Genomic DNA, 18289 nt, shown 5'->3' with positions numbered 1-18289 from the left:
ATGCTTTACTCCTCCTTAAAATATGGCCAGCATAACTGAGATGAAATCTCACAATCCTTATTTCTAAGGAGCATTCTGTACAGATTTGTTTGTTCTTCACCACAGTAATTCAAGGGCATCAATTCTCCCTGATGTTCCTTATTAATGTCCCAGTTTTCAGATGAATAGGAAGCAGTTCAAAATATTCAAAATTTTAAAAAATTCAAAAATGAAGTGCACCTTGGTTTTTAAACTGACATCTTTGTTCTTTAGCACTTTGAAGAAGTTATTGACAGCAGATTTCCCATTTAACAAGTCTTGACATTTTAGTTACTACTACCATGGGTGTTTATTGAAGTCAGGTATAATGAAATGATTGAAAACTTAGAACATTTGTCAAATATTATGTATCCAGTATTGAAGACAACAGCCTTCAGTATAAGTTATATCTCAAAATCAAGAAAACAAAAATCCTTACCACTGGACATTATCATGACAGATGGAGAAAATATTGATATTACTGTGGAACATAAGTTATTTTAAATAAATAAAAGTTGCATAATTTCAATTTCATTCAGTTTATACATTAACTGTTCAGAATATGAACTGGACTAATTTATGAAGAGAATTCCGTGTTTTTGACTGTATTCGAGTCAAATGCTTTAGAAAAATTTCAATCTGTTATTCAGTCTATCCCTTTAATATACTCTAATTTATGTTAAAACTGAATAAATGTCTGCTTTTACCCTAACCTTGGAATATCATGACATCTTGAAATGAATTATTTTTACAATATATCTGCTTAATTTGATTTTAAACTGTTTTCAAGTTGAACTTTTTCTTAAACATTTGCTGCTCTAGTTAAAGCTGACTTCGGGAGGTTGGTCCTGGGGCTTAGAAACATGCAAGCACCTGCTCAAGTTCAGGTCCTGTTATTTTACTGATAAAGTATTTACAACTAGCATTAAATACAGAATGATATCCTTTTTTCCCTATAAAATAAGATTCTCTGTTCATAAACCTAAGTCTTGAGAATTGTTACTAAATTTGATATTTCTTCAATAAAATCATGTTGTCTTTTGTATAATAACTATTTTTCTCTTCTTAGGGTGGTTTTCCAGTTTAAGAGTTCAAAGAAATCAAATAATGGTACAGATGTTAATGCTGGTCAGATACCACAGTTATTATACAGGTATTTTTTTATACTTAGAACTCATTAATATTTAATTTTTGTGACAAGATAGTATAACAATTAAGCAAAGGCTTAATGAGATATTTTGAATGTTTTATCAGATTTTAATCATTGTGAGAAATATAGCCACATTTGACAAAAACATTAAATTTTATTAACATTTTCTATATTTTAAACATTTTCTGTATCAAGCTTTATTTTACATTTTATTGCAGTTATTCCAATAAGAATATTTTAATAAATATTTTCTTAATCTTCTATTTGATTTTCTTATAAATTTCAAAATGGTATGAACTAATAACATTTTTCATGATAAATGAAGTTAGGAAAGAAACCTTCCCCTCCCCCCCACCTTAGGAAAGAAACTTTAAATGTGGCATTATTATTAAGTTTTGGGTTTTATTTAAAAAATTAATCGGGCATCTTTATTTCTAATTTTTTACTTTTTTAATGTTCTTATTGCTATTTGAGAGGAAGTTTACAATCCAAACTACTTTTTCATTCAGCCATTGATGCACAATTTTTTTCTATAACGTCCGTTTCAATACTCACAGTGTAATTATATGTTTACCATTTTCTCACCATCTTCTGGTATGATTCTCGCTTTGGGACACAGAGGTCCCTGGTACAAATCTCAGGATTGTTTTGAGGATTTTTTTCCCATCAAAATGTTTCTGCATTTGTTTTTTTTAACATATTAATTTTAATGAAAATTTACAGAGACTTTGGGTTTCCATTCATTCATTCTTACAGTTTTCTCCCTGCCCCACCCCCTGCCCCCCCAGTACACTCTTCTCTTTGAAAAGTAAAGAAAAAATTCTTACATTGTTTTACAATCCCTACCCCCCTCCACCTCCAGGTCCCCTCCACTATGCAGCCTTCATTCTAGACTCCTACCATGACAATAATACCTAATCACATGTCCCTTTTAAACAGTTTTCTCCTTCATCTGTTTCAATGCAGTTTACATTATTTACCCCCTCTTTACAGTCTCTCCCCAACCTCGATGTCAGGCTTGTTTTACAGCAGTGGTGCTATGCAGTATTTGTCCATTTGTGACTGAGATATTTCACGCATCATAATGTCTTCTATGGTCACCCATTTTGAATAATTTTGCATGAGTTACTTGTTTTTCAATGCAGTGTGGAATTCCATTGTGTGAATATAGCACAGCTTCTCTATCCATTTGTTCATTGATGGGCACTTGGGTTGTTTCTAACTCCTTGCTATTGTGAACAAAGCCGCAATAAACATGGGTATGCATATATCTGCTTGGGTGGCAGTTATGGTCTCTTTGGGGTATATTATTACCAGTAGTGGAATTACTGGGTCCAATGGTATTTCAATTTGCAACTTTTTGAGAAAGCACCACATCATCTTCCACAGTGGTTGCACCATTTTACACTTCCACCAACAGTGAATAAGGGTTCCAGTTTCTCCACAACCTCGTCAGCATTTGTTGCTTGCTGTTCTTTTAAATTTTGCTATTCTGACTGGGATGAGATGATATCTCATAGTGGTTTTGTATTTACAAGTTTGTAAGGAAACACCAAACTACTTTCCATAGCAGTCACACCATTTTACATTTTCATCAACAGTATATGAGAGTTCTCTAATGTTTCCACACCCTCACTAAGATTTGTTGTTTGCTATCTCATTGAGATAATATCTTCTTGTTTAGATTTGTATAATATCTTCGTGTTTAGATTTGTATCTAATAATAATTTTGTTGTAATCGTATGTTTCTTATTCATTTTGTGAGAAATGAATTAGAAAACTACCCCTCACTTTTGATTAATTTCGAAGTTCATCTGAAATACCTAATACAAAAGTTATTTGGGAATACTAATTTTATTTTTAAATTAAGAATTTTTTACTTTATAATGAATTATTGTGTTTGTATGTATGTATCTATTTCTAGATTACTGCAGTGATATTAAAATAAATCCAAATGGATATAAAACCTCAGTTTTCCAGTGTTGTTATTCATACGTCAAGAGTAAAAGGATCAAAAGAATAGAGATTCCATGTACAATGATTTTCCATCTATTGTATGTTCATTTTTAGTACTCATTTTAAAATGTGGTGGTACACAGCTAAAACAAAAACACGCACCAACAGATAAACAAAAAGACCCTCAGTTTTCTCAAGAAGAGATACTTTTTATTTTGCAATCTATTTGTAATGTATAGTTTTATGGCCATAAATTGCAGTGGATGATTGCTGGTTACCACCTATCTTCCCATTTAAACTATTTTATATGTAATTTCTAGTAAAGACAATAAGGGCCAGCTCACCTGGTCTTATTGGGGCTGGATTTAAAAGTTAAAGTGTTTACATGCTAAAAATGTTTGTTAACTGTGGAAAATGTTTTTACAAGCCTTCATAGTAACATTCTACTAAGCATGGAAATTTAAATGTCATTTAGTTATTTCACTCTTGTAGAAATGTGTATTATTATAATAATCTTCATTGAGCTTTGCAGTATAAGTTGGTTATGTATGTCTGCTACCATCAGGCTTCCAACCAGTGATGGCAGTGCTTCCAAAGGGAAACAGCAAACCAGTGAACCAGTACACATTTTAAAGAAATCTTTTGCAAGAACTGTCTCAGTGGTAAGTCATTTCAAAAGTTTCACCTTTTGTATTCAGTTTTTCTTTTGAACTTTTTCAAACTTTTTTAAGAATTTGTGTCAGCAAAGCTTTGTATACTCAGATTTGAATTTTTATTGCTATGTATATTCTAGGTCAAAAATAATAGTCATAAAGGGAAGATAGAGTTATGTGGGGTATTTTTATAAAGTGTATACTTTATTTGGTATGAATAGGTTTGAACATATTCCTTTTTTTTAATTTCCATTCATTCATTGTTACATCTTTTCCTCCCTATCCCTACTCCATCCACCCAGGTCACTTTTTTTCCTTTGGGAAAAAAAAAGTTTTTCCTTTGGAAAAAAAAGTTTGTTCTTTGTTATACAGTCTCCATACCCCTATCCCCCAGTCCTGACCACTTTACTATGCAACTTTTATTATGGACTCTTGTCATGCCAATAATACCTAATCATATCTTTCTTTTATACAGTTCTCTTCCTCGTCTGTTTCAATGCTGTGTACTTTATTTTTCCTAGTTTTTCCCCAACCCCCATATCAGTCCTGTTCTATAACAGTGGCCGTATACAGTATTTGTCTTTTTGTGACTGAGATATTTCACTCAACATAATGTGTGGCCTCCATGGTCACCCATTATGTATAGTATTTCATGAGTTCTTTGTTTTTCAGTGCTGCATAATACTCCATTGTGTGAATATACCACAGCTTCTCTATCCATTTGTTTGTTGATAGGCAGTTTCCAACTCTTGGCTTTTTTGAACAAAGCAGCAATAAACATGGGTGTGTGTTTTTCTACTTGGGTGGCAGTTCTGGTTTCTTTAGAGTATATTCCCAGTAGTGGAACTGTTGGGTCAAATGGCATTTCTATTTGCAACTTTTTCAGAAAACACGATACTGCCATTCATAGTGGTTGCACCATTTTACACTCCCACCAACAGTGAATAAGGGTTCCAGTCTCTCCACAACCTTGCCAACATTTGTTGCTTGCTGCTCTATTAAATTTTGCTATTCTTACTGGAGTGAGATGATATCTTATAGTTTTTTTATTTGCATCTCTCTTAAAGCTAGGGATTTTGAACATTTCTTCATGTGTCCAACACCTGAATGTCTTCTTTGGTGACGTGTCTGTTCATATCCTATGCCCATTTTGCAATTGGGTTGTTTACCTTTATCTCGTTGTGTTGCTTGAGTATTCTATAAATTCTAGATCTAAGTCCCTTGTCTGACATGTCATTACCACGTATTTTTTCCCCGTCTGTGGCTTCCCTTTTTACCCTGTTGGAGAAGGTTTTGGATGTGCATAGGGATTTTATTCTTAGAAGATGCCATTCATCTATTTTATCCTTTTCTGGTTGTAGGTTTTTCAGAATGCCTGGAAGAATGCTCAAGTTGTGGATTCGTGCTTCTAGGGTTCTTCTGAGCTTTTCTCTAATGAAATGTTTTAGTACTAGGTTTTAGTCCTTGGTTTTAGTACTAAGTCCTTGAACCACTTTGAGTTGGTTTTCATATATGGTGTAAGATGTGGGTTTTGTTTGAGTTTTCTGCAGATGGCTTTTCGATTTTGCCGACACCGTTTGTTAAAAAGGTTATTGTTTCCCCACTTAACTGATTTCCTCTCCTTGCCAAAAGTCGGTTGACCATAGGTAAATGGGCTGATTTCCGGCTCTCAGTTCTATTCCATTGATCTATGTGTCTGTCATTGTACCAGTGCCACGTTTTCTTGACTACCACGACTGTGTAGTAGGATTTGAAATCAGAGAGTGAGATGCCTCCTACCTTGTTTCTCATTTTAAGGAGTACTTTTCTTATTCTGGGTCTCTTTCCATTCCAAATGAAATTGGAGATTGCTTTTTCCATCTTATTGCAGTATGGAATTCGTATTTGTATTGGAATTGCATTGAATGTATAGATTGCTTTAGGTAGTATTGTCATTTTTACAATATTGAGTCTTCCTATCCATGAGCAAGGGACATTCTTCCGTTTTTCCAGGTCTCTGTTTTGTTTCATAGAAATGTTTTATAATTTTCTTTGAATAAGTCTTTTGTGTTTCTAGTTAGATTTACTCCCAAGTTTTTAATCTTGTGATTAGCTGTTGTGACAGATATTGTTTTTCTTAGTTCCAGTTCTATATTCTCTTTGTCACTGTAGAAAAATCCAATTGATTTTTGTATGTTGATCTTGTATCCTGCCACTTTGCTGAATTGGTCAATTATGTCCAGTAGTTTTCTTGCTGAATCTTTAGGGTTTTCTAAGTATACTATCATATCATCTGCATATAGAGATAATGTTACCGCCTTTTTACAAATTTGGATACTTCTTATTTCCTGATACCTCTTATTTCCTTTCCTTGTCTTACTGCTACCACTAAGACTTCAAATACTATATTGAATAGGAGAGGGAAGATAAATATTTTAACATGCTCAATTAACTTTGCCTAGCTATTACTGAAATAACTGGTGAATTTGCTAGGAAGCTGTGTATACATGCATGTGCTCAAGAAGTTACAAAATGAAAGAATAAAATTAAGGATAGTGCTGATCTGAAAAGTGTCACTTTATTACTAATTAGACAAATTGCCTTTAGTACTGACTTGTGTATATAACTACTCACCGTCTCTTTTCTACATTTAAAGAGTAGACAGTGTTTTGGAGTTTATTGATACAGAATGCAACTCATTACCTTTGAGTTAGAATTAGAGCTGACTGTCCATCTGGTTTTCAGAGGGTGTAAATTGTATGATGGGACAGTGCTCCTACAGAGCAGCTGGTGGATTTAAACTAGCAGAAAGGCTCTACCCTTGGGTTAGCAGTGCAGGTCCCTGTGGACTGTGCCACCATAGGCGACAGGATGTACTTGAAAGAATATGGTGTGTGCATTCAGGAAGTCTTGAGTTCTGTTTTTGCTCTTTCATTTATTATTTCTTATTCTTAACTAAGTTATTTAAATAAGCTACATCATAGACTTTTTATTAATCTTTTTAAAATGTTTGTTCATTAGTTATCACTCAGTTGATTCTGCTTCATAACGTATGCATGTTTCTGCAGTAGTGCTACTTCCATAAGATTTTTCAAGATTATAATCTCTCAAAAATAGACTAGACTGATTTCCAAGCAACCCTTGGAGATATTAAAATACCTATTTAAACTACAAAATGTATTGACGTAGCTGTTCATATATATTGGTAAGTCATAAAAATATAATGGTTTCTTCATTTTTCTTCTTTTGTTATTAAATTTTTTAAACCACAAATGTGATGCATGCCTTGTTTGGAACCATATGACGTAGGGATGAAATGTTACTAAGAGGATGTCAAAGGTTTTCCCTATCACTTTGTTAGCACCGTATGTTATTACAGTTTATACTTTGATATATATCCTTCCTGACCATTTTATATGGATGCATATGCTTAACATAAATGATTTTTTTATAAATTTTTGTTTTACGATTTATACTGTAGTCCTCTTTTCATGTTAATACTTTACTGCAGTACCTTTTCTGAATTTTACCTAGTGTCCCATTGTCTTCTGATTAATTCAACACTGTTCCTGCTGTAGTAGTTCTGCAGTGCAGTGGGTTAAGCATTAGGTTGCCAGCTGAAAGGTTAACAGTTTCAGTCCACCAGTCCACTCCTGTAAAGATTTGCAGCCTGAAGTATTCTGTGGGGCAGTTCTACAGGGACACTGTGAGTTAGAATCATCTCAGTGTAAATAGAGGATTCCTTTTGACAGACTAGTTTGTTTCACAGTTTTTATTGTTACATATACTGAATTTTTTCAGATGATACATTTAATTCCATAACAGTTACTGTCCATGCATTTATGTCTTTGATTACTTATTTATTTATTTGTGAAATAGATTTGTCTCATCTGCTTGACTTTTCAAAAGAGTTCTGGCAGTTTACAAAGTGTACTTTGAATAAGAGACTAAAAGAACTTTGCTTCGTTGTTACTTTTGTGTACTAAGATCAATTTGGAATCTTCATTTAAATAAATGCTTCTGAGTAGTCTCTTTTCACCTGTGCTTTGTAATGCTTCTCCATGTCCAAGTAATTTGGTGGTCATTAACTAATTTTAATCTTTATCTAAATATTGTTTCTGTTATTAACTTTAATCTTTAAACTCTTAATTATTAGTATTACCTGTAACCAGATGTTAGACTTGATGGGATACTTTGCTTTGGGAAATTCAACTTGAATGGGTTATTATATAAGCATGTTGTAATTTACCAACAATTAGAATTAGAAGAAAGATTCACCACCATATACTTTATATTTTTAATTCCAATACAAATTTTAAAAACATATTCTAGCCAGTTTTCATCTTTTTAAAATTTATTTATCAAGAATTGGTTATAGTTTGTATTGTGAATTTTGATATGCAGACACAGAATAACATTTGATACTGTGATTGACATTTACTGCTGAAATACTTTATTAAACATTTTTTGAATTTTTAAATATCTTTATTTTTATTTATATCATACTACAGTGAGTGTAGTTTTATTTTATTTTCAAGTAAACATGTAATTATTAGATAGTATGGAAATGACAAACCTTTGAAAGTTAATTATTATATGTGTTACTACTTAATTATTTTATTGTCCTTAACAACTTCACTTTTTTGTCAAACTTCACAGAAGGTGTTAATGATGATTTAATAAATATGATATTGTGATTTGAGACTTCTAAAATTTACATAAAACATTAAAATAAACTTTGAAGTTGAATGTTGCTGTCTTACTGTTTGATTCCATTTTGAACTAATTTTTACCCATTTTTTCCATATTCTGGATTAGGAATGTTTTGAGTCATTGCTGAGTATTCTTCACTGGAGCTGGACCACCTTAGTATTAGGAGTTGAAGAGCTTAGAGGATTGAAAGGGTTCCAGTTCACAGCGACACTTCTGGATTTAGAGAGACTACGCTTCGTGGGTACCTGCTGTCTGAGGCTATTGCGTGTCTATACTTGTGAAATTTATCCAGTGTCAGGTACATTGTGTGGGGTGTGTTTTTTTGTTTGTTTGTTTGTTTGTTTGTTTTTAACGACTTTTTTCTTTTTTTATTAATTTTAATAGACATTTACAGAGGGTTTGGATTTCCATTCATTCATGGCCGCACTTTTCACCCTGCCCACCTCTCCCCACCAGTTCACTCCCCTCTCCAAAAAGAAAAAGAAAGAAAAAAAATCCTTCATTAGTATACAGTTCCCCCATCCCTTCCCCCCCACCCCCCAACCCTGAGTACACTTTTCTAGGCAACCTTAATTCTGGATTCCTGTGCTAACCATCAGGGTTGGGGTATGACAGAAAAAACTGCATAAATGATGTATATTGTATTGAAACAGATGAGGGAAAGAGCAGATTAGAGGTGATATATGATTGCGTATTATGGTTAGCACAGAAATCCAGAATTAAGGTTGCACAGAGAAGTGTTTTTAATAACTTTTTGAAGAAAAGATGTGAGATAAGAGCTTAAGATTAGCAACTTTCTTTAACCTATGCCTAGGAAAAGAGAACAGAAGTCATCTTGACATAACTTGATGTGTCTTAAAAAAACCCTAAGCAACTGTTTCAGATTTAAAAAGACTAAAGAAATATAACAGCTATTACAGCATAATACAGCCATGTATGAATTTGATCCTGGACCAGGAGAAAAAAGTAATTACATAGAATATTGATGTCATTGGACAGAGATGATATTGAAGTATGAACTCAAGTATTTTTTAGATAAGTAGGCATGATAAAAACAGTTAATGCTCTCAGAAACTAACCAAAAATTTGAAAGTTGAAGTCCACCCATGGATATTTTTTACCATTATATGTCAAGGGATTTTTTAATAAAATTTTATTTTGTACTGATTTACTTAAAAAGCTTGTATAAATTGTTTTTCACACTGGATCTTTTCCATTTCCTTTACCCACCTTTACCTCCACCCATCAAATTATGTGACCCTATGATTAACTTACCACCACCTCCCCCGCCTGTCCTCACACCCCTCCTCCCACGCTCCCCGCCTTACATCCTCATACATGTGTATACAGTATTTGTCCTTATGACACTGAGTTAGTTCGCTTAGCATAATGCTCTCCAGTTTTATATAAATAAAATACATGTCATTCTGAATATAGAAGTCTTTTAGGTTAAAATTAAATATTCCATTAAATTATTGTTTGAAGAAAATTAACTCAAATTGAAATATTTTTACAAAGTGATTTGGACTTAATGGTGGAAATTAAAAGGGTTTTTATCCCCATTTAAACTTTTAAAAGATGCATTTTGGACTACAGTGTCAAGTTGTTTCATTACTAGTGTATGAGTACATATAAGCTTAGCAATATAGAAAGTTTTGAATTATACTGAATGTTATTGTGCATATTTACCTAATTACCAATCTATTTTTATTCCCTCAAAGCTACAGGAAAAGCAGTTGTTGAAGAAACTAGCAAATTAGCAGAGTGTGTCGGAAAAACCCGAACTTTGTTAAGAAAAATTTTATCAGAAGGCGTTGATCACTGCATGGTGAAGCTGGATAATGACCCTCAAGGCTATCTCAGTCAGCCCTTACGTCTCCTAGAGGCTGTCCTCCAGGAGTGTCACAATACTTTCACTGCCTGTTTCCATTCTTTCTACCCAACACCAGCCTTACAGTGGGCTTGTCTTTGTGATCTGCTGAATTGCTTGGATCAGGTAATCTGAATTTATCAAATACAAATTGAACATCTGATTATTACTTAAATCCTTAAGAGAATAAAATACATTTGGCCTCATTTTTCACGCATGCATAAAAGATAAGGCAACTAATTGGCATTAATTTGGGTGTAACTTGCATAGTCATGTTTTAGCACATGAATTGTTTATTTGCATTATGTTAATTAGAAAATTAGCGTTACATTGTGCAGTTGCTAATTAATATTCTCTTTGAATCTAAGAGTGGGTGAGTGTGTATAAGAGAAGGAAAGAACAGTGAGTGATGAATATTTGAGGTCATAGACAGCATCCAGATAGTGTTCCTTCCTACCTATACACATCAAGAAAAACAGTCAGTGAATGACTTTGTTTTTAGTGTCAGTCATTCATAAGGTCCTCCAGTTCTTGGAAAAAGGCAGTATGCTTAAAAAGATAGAAGGTTAGCGAAAGAAGGGAGGAACCTCAACCAGGTGGACTGACACAATGCCTCTTACAGTAGGCTCAAGCATATCAGAGATCTTGAGGAAAGTGCAGGGTTAAGTTCCCATCTGCTGTTTATAGGGTCACTATGAGTCTTCCTGGACTCAAATGCCTTAACAGTTGCCATGAATTTGTATGCACCATGTAACAGCCTTTGAGAGCACATGAGAGGGGGAAACATGCAGAACCCAAGGAAGAAATAAAAGCATTTACAAGAATAGAGATGTTCACATTGCTCTTTCAGTAAATAATAGAATGACTAGACACATAGAAGGTCTCCACAGTGCTGTTGACAACTTTGCCCTGATCAACATATAAAAAACTGACTGTGAAACTGCAGAATCCATACTCTTTTTACTTGTAAATGGAACATTCCTCAAGATAGAGCCAATACTAACCTATAAAATAAGTCTTAGTAAACTTAAGATTCAAACTTTGAGGAGTGTGCTCAGATGACCAAAAACCCTGTTATTGAGTTGATTACCATTCCTAGTGACCTTGTATTTTTCTTTTAAATATCAGTAGTTTAGGTATCAGTCACAAATATATATTGAATTTATGGTACATTCACACAATGGAATACTATGCGGCATGCAGGAACAATATTTGTAAATCACTACCTAACTTGGGAGGGACTGGAGAGCATTATGATAAGTGAACACACTCAGTCTCATAACAGCAAATATACTGTATAAGACCATTATTGTAGAACAAGTATGAGGATCCAAGGAAGGGAAGGAGAAGGAGAGGGTTGAGGATGGGTACTTGGGAGAGGGGACTAAATCACAGGGTCTCACAGTTTGATGGGTGGAGGGGAGGGGTGGGTAAAGGAAAAGAGAAAGATCCGGTGTGAAAAAACAATGTCTACAAACTTTGTAAGTAAAATAGTATCAAATAAAAAAAAATAAATTCTACAAAATATTATAATGAGAAAACCCACCAACTAGTTGGGCTTTTGGAATGTCAGTAGAAAGAAGGAATCACAACTGAGAAAATGGTTCAAACTGAATGATGAAATCTTATCAAAACTTTGTGAAAAGCAGGTAAAAAGTCATTCTTAGATAAAATTAATGTTTTAAATATCCATACTAGTAAACAACAAGGCTCACAACCAGTAATATAAGTCTTTACTGTAAGAAGATAAAAGGGGAACAAATTAAATGCACAATTGTTAGGGGTTTTTGAGTCTGCTGACTCATAGCAACCTTATGAACAAAAGATTGAAACCTTGCCTTCCACTATCTTCAAGGTCTTCACCTACTGAAGCCCATTGTTGTACTCAGTTTGTCAGTCAGCCCATCATGTTGAGAGTGTTCCTCTCTTTCAATGACCCTTCATTTTTTTCCAGAATGATGTGATTTTTCCAAGCACTGTGTCCTCCTGACAATATGCTTAAATATCAAGACATAATTTCACCCTCCTTGCCTGTTAGGAGCACCCTAGTTTATCAATTTGTTTTTATTTTAAAGCAATTAGAGGTATAGGCAATACACTTCCCCAACACAACAGTTCAAAGGCATCAGTTCTTTGGTTTTCTTATTCATTTTCCAACTTTGAGATGTATAGGAAGCAATTGAAAATACCATGCCTTGTGTCACATGCTCCTTAATCTTTAAGAGACATCCTTGCTCTAATCTTTTCTTCTTGCCTGTTGGTACAGTTTTGAGGATTTTTGTTTTCTTGATATTAAAGCATAATCCATATTACAGTTGGAGTTTTTTAATCTTCAGTAAATGCATTAAGTCTTGTTCACTTTCTTGCCAGGTGGTATCATCTACATGATGTGTGTCGGTTGTTGATAAATTATCCTCTGATGTTGATGCTCACATTGTTCTTCATGTCATCCAACATCTTGGATTCTAGCTCAGCATGTGGATTGAATAAATACAGAGAAAAGAAACAGTCTTAAAGCAAAACCTCCCTTGGTTTTAAACTGTGCAGTACCCTTCCCATTCTATTTGAACAGTTGCTTCTTTAATCTGTGTACAGGTTTCTCATGAACACAATTAAGTAAACACAAAGTAAAAGGAATAAAGATAATTAAAAGCAGAACTCAGGGAAATTAAAAAAAATACAGCAAATTAATGAAACAAAAGTTGGTACTTGACTATTAACAAGCTTGATAAACTAGGAAGACTGACAGAAAACAAAAGACAAAATGCCGTTATTATTGAACAAAATAGATTCTAATTATAGACCTAGAGGCATTAAAACAATCTAAATGAAGAGAATGATTAACAGTGATACTAAAAAGAAAAGGAAAACAAAGAAGTATAGGACAAACGGAAATCAAAGTTGTAGGGAGGAAGCGAAGAAAGTGCAAGTTACATTGTAGATATTGAAATTAATGGTGTGGAACAAATGTATATATGTGAGTGAAAAATTAGTTTGCTTATAAACTTTTACTCACATCACATTTAAAAAGAATAAAGGGGCAAGGAGCCACATGTGCTGCTGTCCCACTAACCCATTAAGAACCATCCCTCAGGTGTCTGAGGCTATAAATCTTTATTGAAAGAAACTACCCATCTTTCTCCTATGTAGCAACTGGTGGTTTCGAACCAGTGACCTTTCATTTGGCAGCACAACATGTAACGTTACCAAAACTCCTTATTAAGAGGACAATAAGAGGAATATTGTGAAAAATTGTGCCGTATATGATACAAACAAATGCCTTGAAAAGTCCAATTTATCAAAACTGATACAGGAAAAGGTCATCCAAAACTTTGACTTTATTGTACAAAAAAGAAAATGCCAGGCCCAGATAGCCTTCTTAGTGAAGTCTATAAAAAATTTTAGAAAGAAAAAACAGCAATTTTTTTTTTACAAACTCTTTCAGAAAATACAAAAGACCACATCTCCCAATTAATTATACTATTAGGGTACCATGGACTACTAAGAAAACAAACATTCCTCCTGGAGAGCATTAAACCAGGTGGCTCATTGGAGGCAAGGATTCTGAGGCTTTGTCTGACATACTTTGGACATGTTGTAAGGAGAGACTGGTCCTTGGAGAAGGATATCATGCTTGGGAGAGTGGAGGGCAGGTGCAGGTCCTCTATGAGGTGGATTGATTCAGCGACTGGGGTAATTGGGATGAATGTGTCGGAGACAGTGCAATTAGCACAGGACGGAGCAGAGTTTAGGGCTGTTGTACATAAGGTCGCTATGAGTCGCAAGCAATTCGACAGCACATAACAACAACAACAACTTCAAAACCTAATAAAGATAGTAGGGGAAAAAGGTACAAGTTCATTTCATCAGAAACATTAATATAAAAATTCTTAACTGTTTTATCAAATCATGTTCTTAGCAATACTGTAACATTTTATAACAATAAATTAGATAATATATCAGTATCAAGTGGTTTGTCTCATAAGTTGAAAATTTTTCATTTAAAAGTCATTCGATAAAATAATTCACAATAGTACCGGATAAAGAGGAAAAAGTATGATCCTCTTGATGAAAAATCATTTCACAAAATTAGCACTTATTCATGATTAAAAATTACTAAAAGGGAAAGAAACTCTAAACAAGTTATATAAAGAACTTCAGTCTATAAAGCCATATCTATAGAAAAAGATCTACAGCTAAAATCCCACTCATGATAAATTTAATCAGTGATAAAATTGTTAATATTCCTATAAATTTGGAAACAAGACAGAGAAAGTACAGCTTTGTGCTAGAAGTCTGAACTAGGAGAAAAATGGGTTGGCACTTTTGGATCCATAGAGCAGAGTACAACTCAGTTTCCTCCGAAGGATTATTCCCTACCCAAGTATACAATTTAATTTCACTCTTGACAGTAGTTTCCCATCTTTTCAAACTGAGCAAGCTAACTCTAACAAACAAACATTGGCATAACATATGGAACATTGCATTACTTTTAGCTTGACAAATGTGTATACATTGTTTGGAATCACTGTATCTTATATTGAGATACCTTGTTATAAAACTGCCACTCATTTTTCTAATTAAAATAATGATTGTAATGTTAAGTCTGTCAGCTGAGTGAAATGTTATTATAGTAGCATAGAATTGCTGTTTCAGTCATTTATTTGACATATTACCTTTTGATGCTGTTACTAGAAAAATCAGATAATAGGTCTATTTTGGTGAGTGGGTAGATATATTTGCATGCTAATTGAAACCCTTTTGATGTCTTTCTTTAAGAATAATCTTAAAAAGAACTGTTAGTCTGAGAATATTTAATGAATATATATACAAATTAGGTGAAAGACAGCTGATTTTTCTACTTAATAATTTTCCACCTTTGTAGAATAATAAAACCTTTGTTTAAAAATATAAATTATCATATTCTGTACTAGTACAATAGAAATGACTTAGTATTAAAAACTTTAGTATTAAAAAATTATTTGCCTTGTATATAGCTACGAGCTTAGCTTATATTGACACAGTTGGGTTTTTTTTCCTCCTGGGAACTGTGTCTTTTCAAAAGGATATCCAAGAGGCAAACTTCAAGACATCAAGCAGCCGACTTCTTGCAGCTGTTATGTCAGCTCTCGGTCATACTTCTGTTAAGCTTACTTCTATTTTCCCTATTGCATATGATGGAGAAGTACTTCTAAGATCAATTGTCAAACAAGTTAGCACAGAAAATGACTCAACTCTAGTTCACCGTTTTCCCCTTTTGGTGGCACATATGGAAAAACTCAGTCAGGTAAGTCTTTTCCTGAAACATCTCTTGTATTCAGACAGTAAACTATAAATAGAGATACACTTAGCTTGATAGTCATTTATATTGGCAAATATTATTTTACTTTGATAAATGCTAATTATCTGTAAAGCCAGAAAACTAAAATATGGGTGGGATTTATATACTGAGCACTTTTCTATTTTGGATAATTCCCTACCGATTAAAAATTTGAAGGAGTTACACACTGACTGTATTTGTTTTTGCTAAATAAATAAGTCAGTTCTGATTCAGCAGCAATGAGTGAGTTTGAGAATCCATTCTGAGTTAATTTTCTAATATAGTATAAAGTAGGGAGACATCTTTATTATTCTGCATGTGGAAATCTACTTTTCCTTACATCATGTGTTGAAAAAATTTTCACAGGTAAATACATTTTCATATTTGTTTTACTACCTCACCTTCCCTGCAAGAAGTATTTTCTTAAAGGTTTGAAATTATTTATTTGGGGGTTTGTTTTAATTTTAAAAGTTTTTATCAGGAATGTTTTATGATTCGTAATAATGTATATGAGGACTTTAACAGAAAAGGTTGTTAATTTTTACTAATGTATTGAAAATCTACTGTGTGTGTGTGTGTGTGTGTGTGTGTGTGTGTGTGTGTGTGTGTGCAGTAACTTAAAACCCCTTAGCACTCTTGAAATCCATTAAATTGTAAGTCACAGAAAGAGATTGCTTTCTCAGGAGACAACAGGATAGTATTGTTTATTAATCTTAAATAGTTCCCCTAACTTTACAGATGAAGAAGTTAAGGAATAATTTTTTTAAAAAGCAAAACCTATCACTACATCTCAAATTGTTTGATTCCTTATTCACATAGAAGTTGAAGGGTTGGTCATGATTCCATGGTGGAACTGAAAATGTCTTTTGCTCTGGAAAAAGATACAGGAGATAGATGGTAAAGGGCATATATAGGAAAATATGTAGAATAAAACAGAATTTTGTTATAATAATCTCTTTCAGTGTTTTAATAAACATTTTCCTTTAATCTTTGTCATAATTGCTTATCTTAAAATGTTTACACTACAGATAGTATTGGAATTTTGTGGTGGCTATATAGGAAAGCAAATACAGCAAAAATTCTAAAACTTCATCAAAATCATTACTGGGGAATTCCATATTTTTATTACTTTATATGTGAAAATTGTATTTACTTCTAAATATACTGGAAATACTCCTCCTCCTTTTAGGTCCCTTCGTCTGTGTGGTTATGGCCAGTTTCTAGAACACAGTAGAGTCATCCTAGTGGAGATCTGCATTAGTCCTGGTTTTCTTATAGGAATGTACAGGTCATGAATGGTGAACATGTTTAAATGGACATTCTAGACTAAGGCAGAGTAAGAAGAAACCAGCCTCTGAAAAACCTATGGATAACAGGAGAACATTGTTGGATATAGCACCAAAAGATGAGCCCACTCAAGTCAGATGGTACTCAAAAAATGAGAAGAAATACCTGCAAATATCCATCCATTACTGGAACATGTCATGTATGAAGTTTGAACCTAGGAAAATGGGAAATTGTGAAAAACAAAACACAAAAAGATCCACATCTTAGCCATTGTGAACTGGAATGGATTGGTATTGGCTGTTTTAAATCAGTCATGATATCACCTAGTCTGAGAATAACAAATTGAAGAGAGTGGTGTTGATTTCATTGTCTAAAAGAACATTTCAAAATCTATCCTAAAGTACAGTGCTATGAGTACTGGGATACTATCCATATTCATAGAAGGAGGAACCATTCATGCACCCATTATTCACATACATGCACCAGCTCCTAAAGACAAAGATGAAAAAATTAAAGATTTCTACGAACTTTTATGTCTAAAATTAGTTAAACATACAATCAAAATAATAATAAATGGTAGCTGGAAAACATGGCCTGGGTGACAGAAATGAGGCTGGAGATCAAATGATAACATCCTGTATGATAAATCATTCATTTATTGCAAATACTTATTTTAAAGGACATAAATATCAACTATACACAGCATTTCTCCTGATGGACTTCCACAGGAATCAGATGGACTGTATCTGTATAAAAAAGTGATTGAAAAATTCCCTGATAGGGCCTTAAGTCTAGCCCAACTGATTTTAAAAACTGTCTCAAGAATAGATTTAATGCATTGGATGTTAATTACCAAAGGCCAGACAAGTGAGATAACATCAAGGACATCATCCCTAGAGAAAACAAAAGTCAGGAGAATAGCAGACCAGAATGGTTGTCAGAATAGACTCTTGAAACGTGCATCAGAAAGTAAAGAAGCCAAAATAAAAGCAAGAAATGCTGAAGTAAGAGAGCTGAACAGAAATTTTCAAAGGGTTGCTTAAGAAGACAAAGCAAAGTATTGTAACTAAAGGTTCAGAGACCTGGAGTTAGAAAACCCAAAGAGCAAAACATGCTCAGTGTTTCTCAAACAACAAGAACTGGAGAAAAATTCAAGCCTCAAGTTGCAATCTTGAAGGATTCTGGGGGGATAATATTGATTGATGCAGAAGCATCAAAAGAAAAAGGAAGAAATACACAGTCACTGTACCAGAAAAAAATGGTTTTTATAAACTTGTACATGATAAAGAAGCAGTAATGCTGGAGGAAAGAGGCCAAACTACACGGAATGTATTGTTGTTGTT

The 18289-nt window shown here is 33.6% G+C and overlaps 1 protein-coding gene across 1 annotated transcript in view; it reads left to right on the top strand.

Moving 5' to 3' along the window:
• Window positions 1-18289, top strand: part of MYCBP2 (MYC binding protein 2, E3 ubiquitin protein ligase) — a 377715-nt gene that overhangs the window by 206488 nt on the left and 152938 nt on the right. Inside the window, exons 28-32 of the mRNA XM_006887864.1 lie at window positions 1088-1171; window positions 3690-3786; window positions 8575-8767; window positions 10191-10465; window positions 15405-15626. Coding sequence (XP_006887926.1) covers window positions 1088-1171; window positions 3690-3786; window positions 8575-8767; window positions 10191-10465; window positions 15405-15626 — 871 coding nt within the window. The remainder of the gene's footprint in view (window positions 1-1087; window positions 1172-3689; window positions 3787-8574; window positions 8768-10190; window positions 10466-15404; window positions 15627-18289) is intronic.

The sequence above is a fragment of the Elephantulus edwardii genome, unplaced genomic scaffold (assembly GCF_000299155.1).
Source record: "Elephantulus edwardii isolate Elephantulus edwardi_28Jun2011 unplaced genomic scaffold, EleEdw1.0 scaffold00062, whole genome shotgun sequence".
NCBI lineage: Eukaryota > Metazoa > Chordata > Mammalia > Macroscelidea > Macroscelididae > Elephantulus > Elephantulus edwardii.
This window is presented reverse-complemented; position numbering and strand designations above follow the sequence as displayed.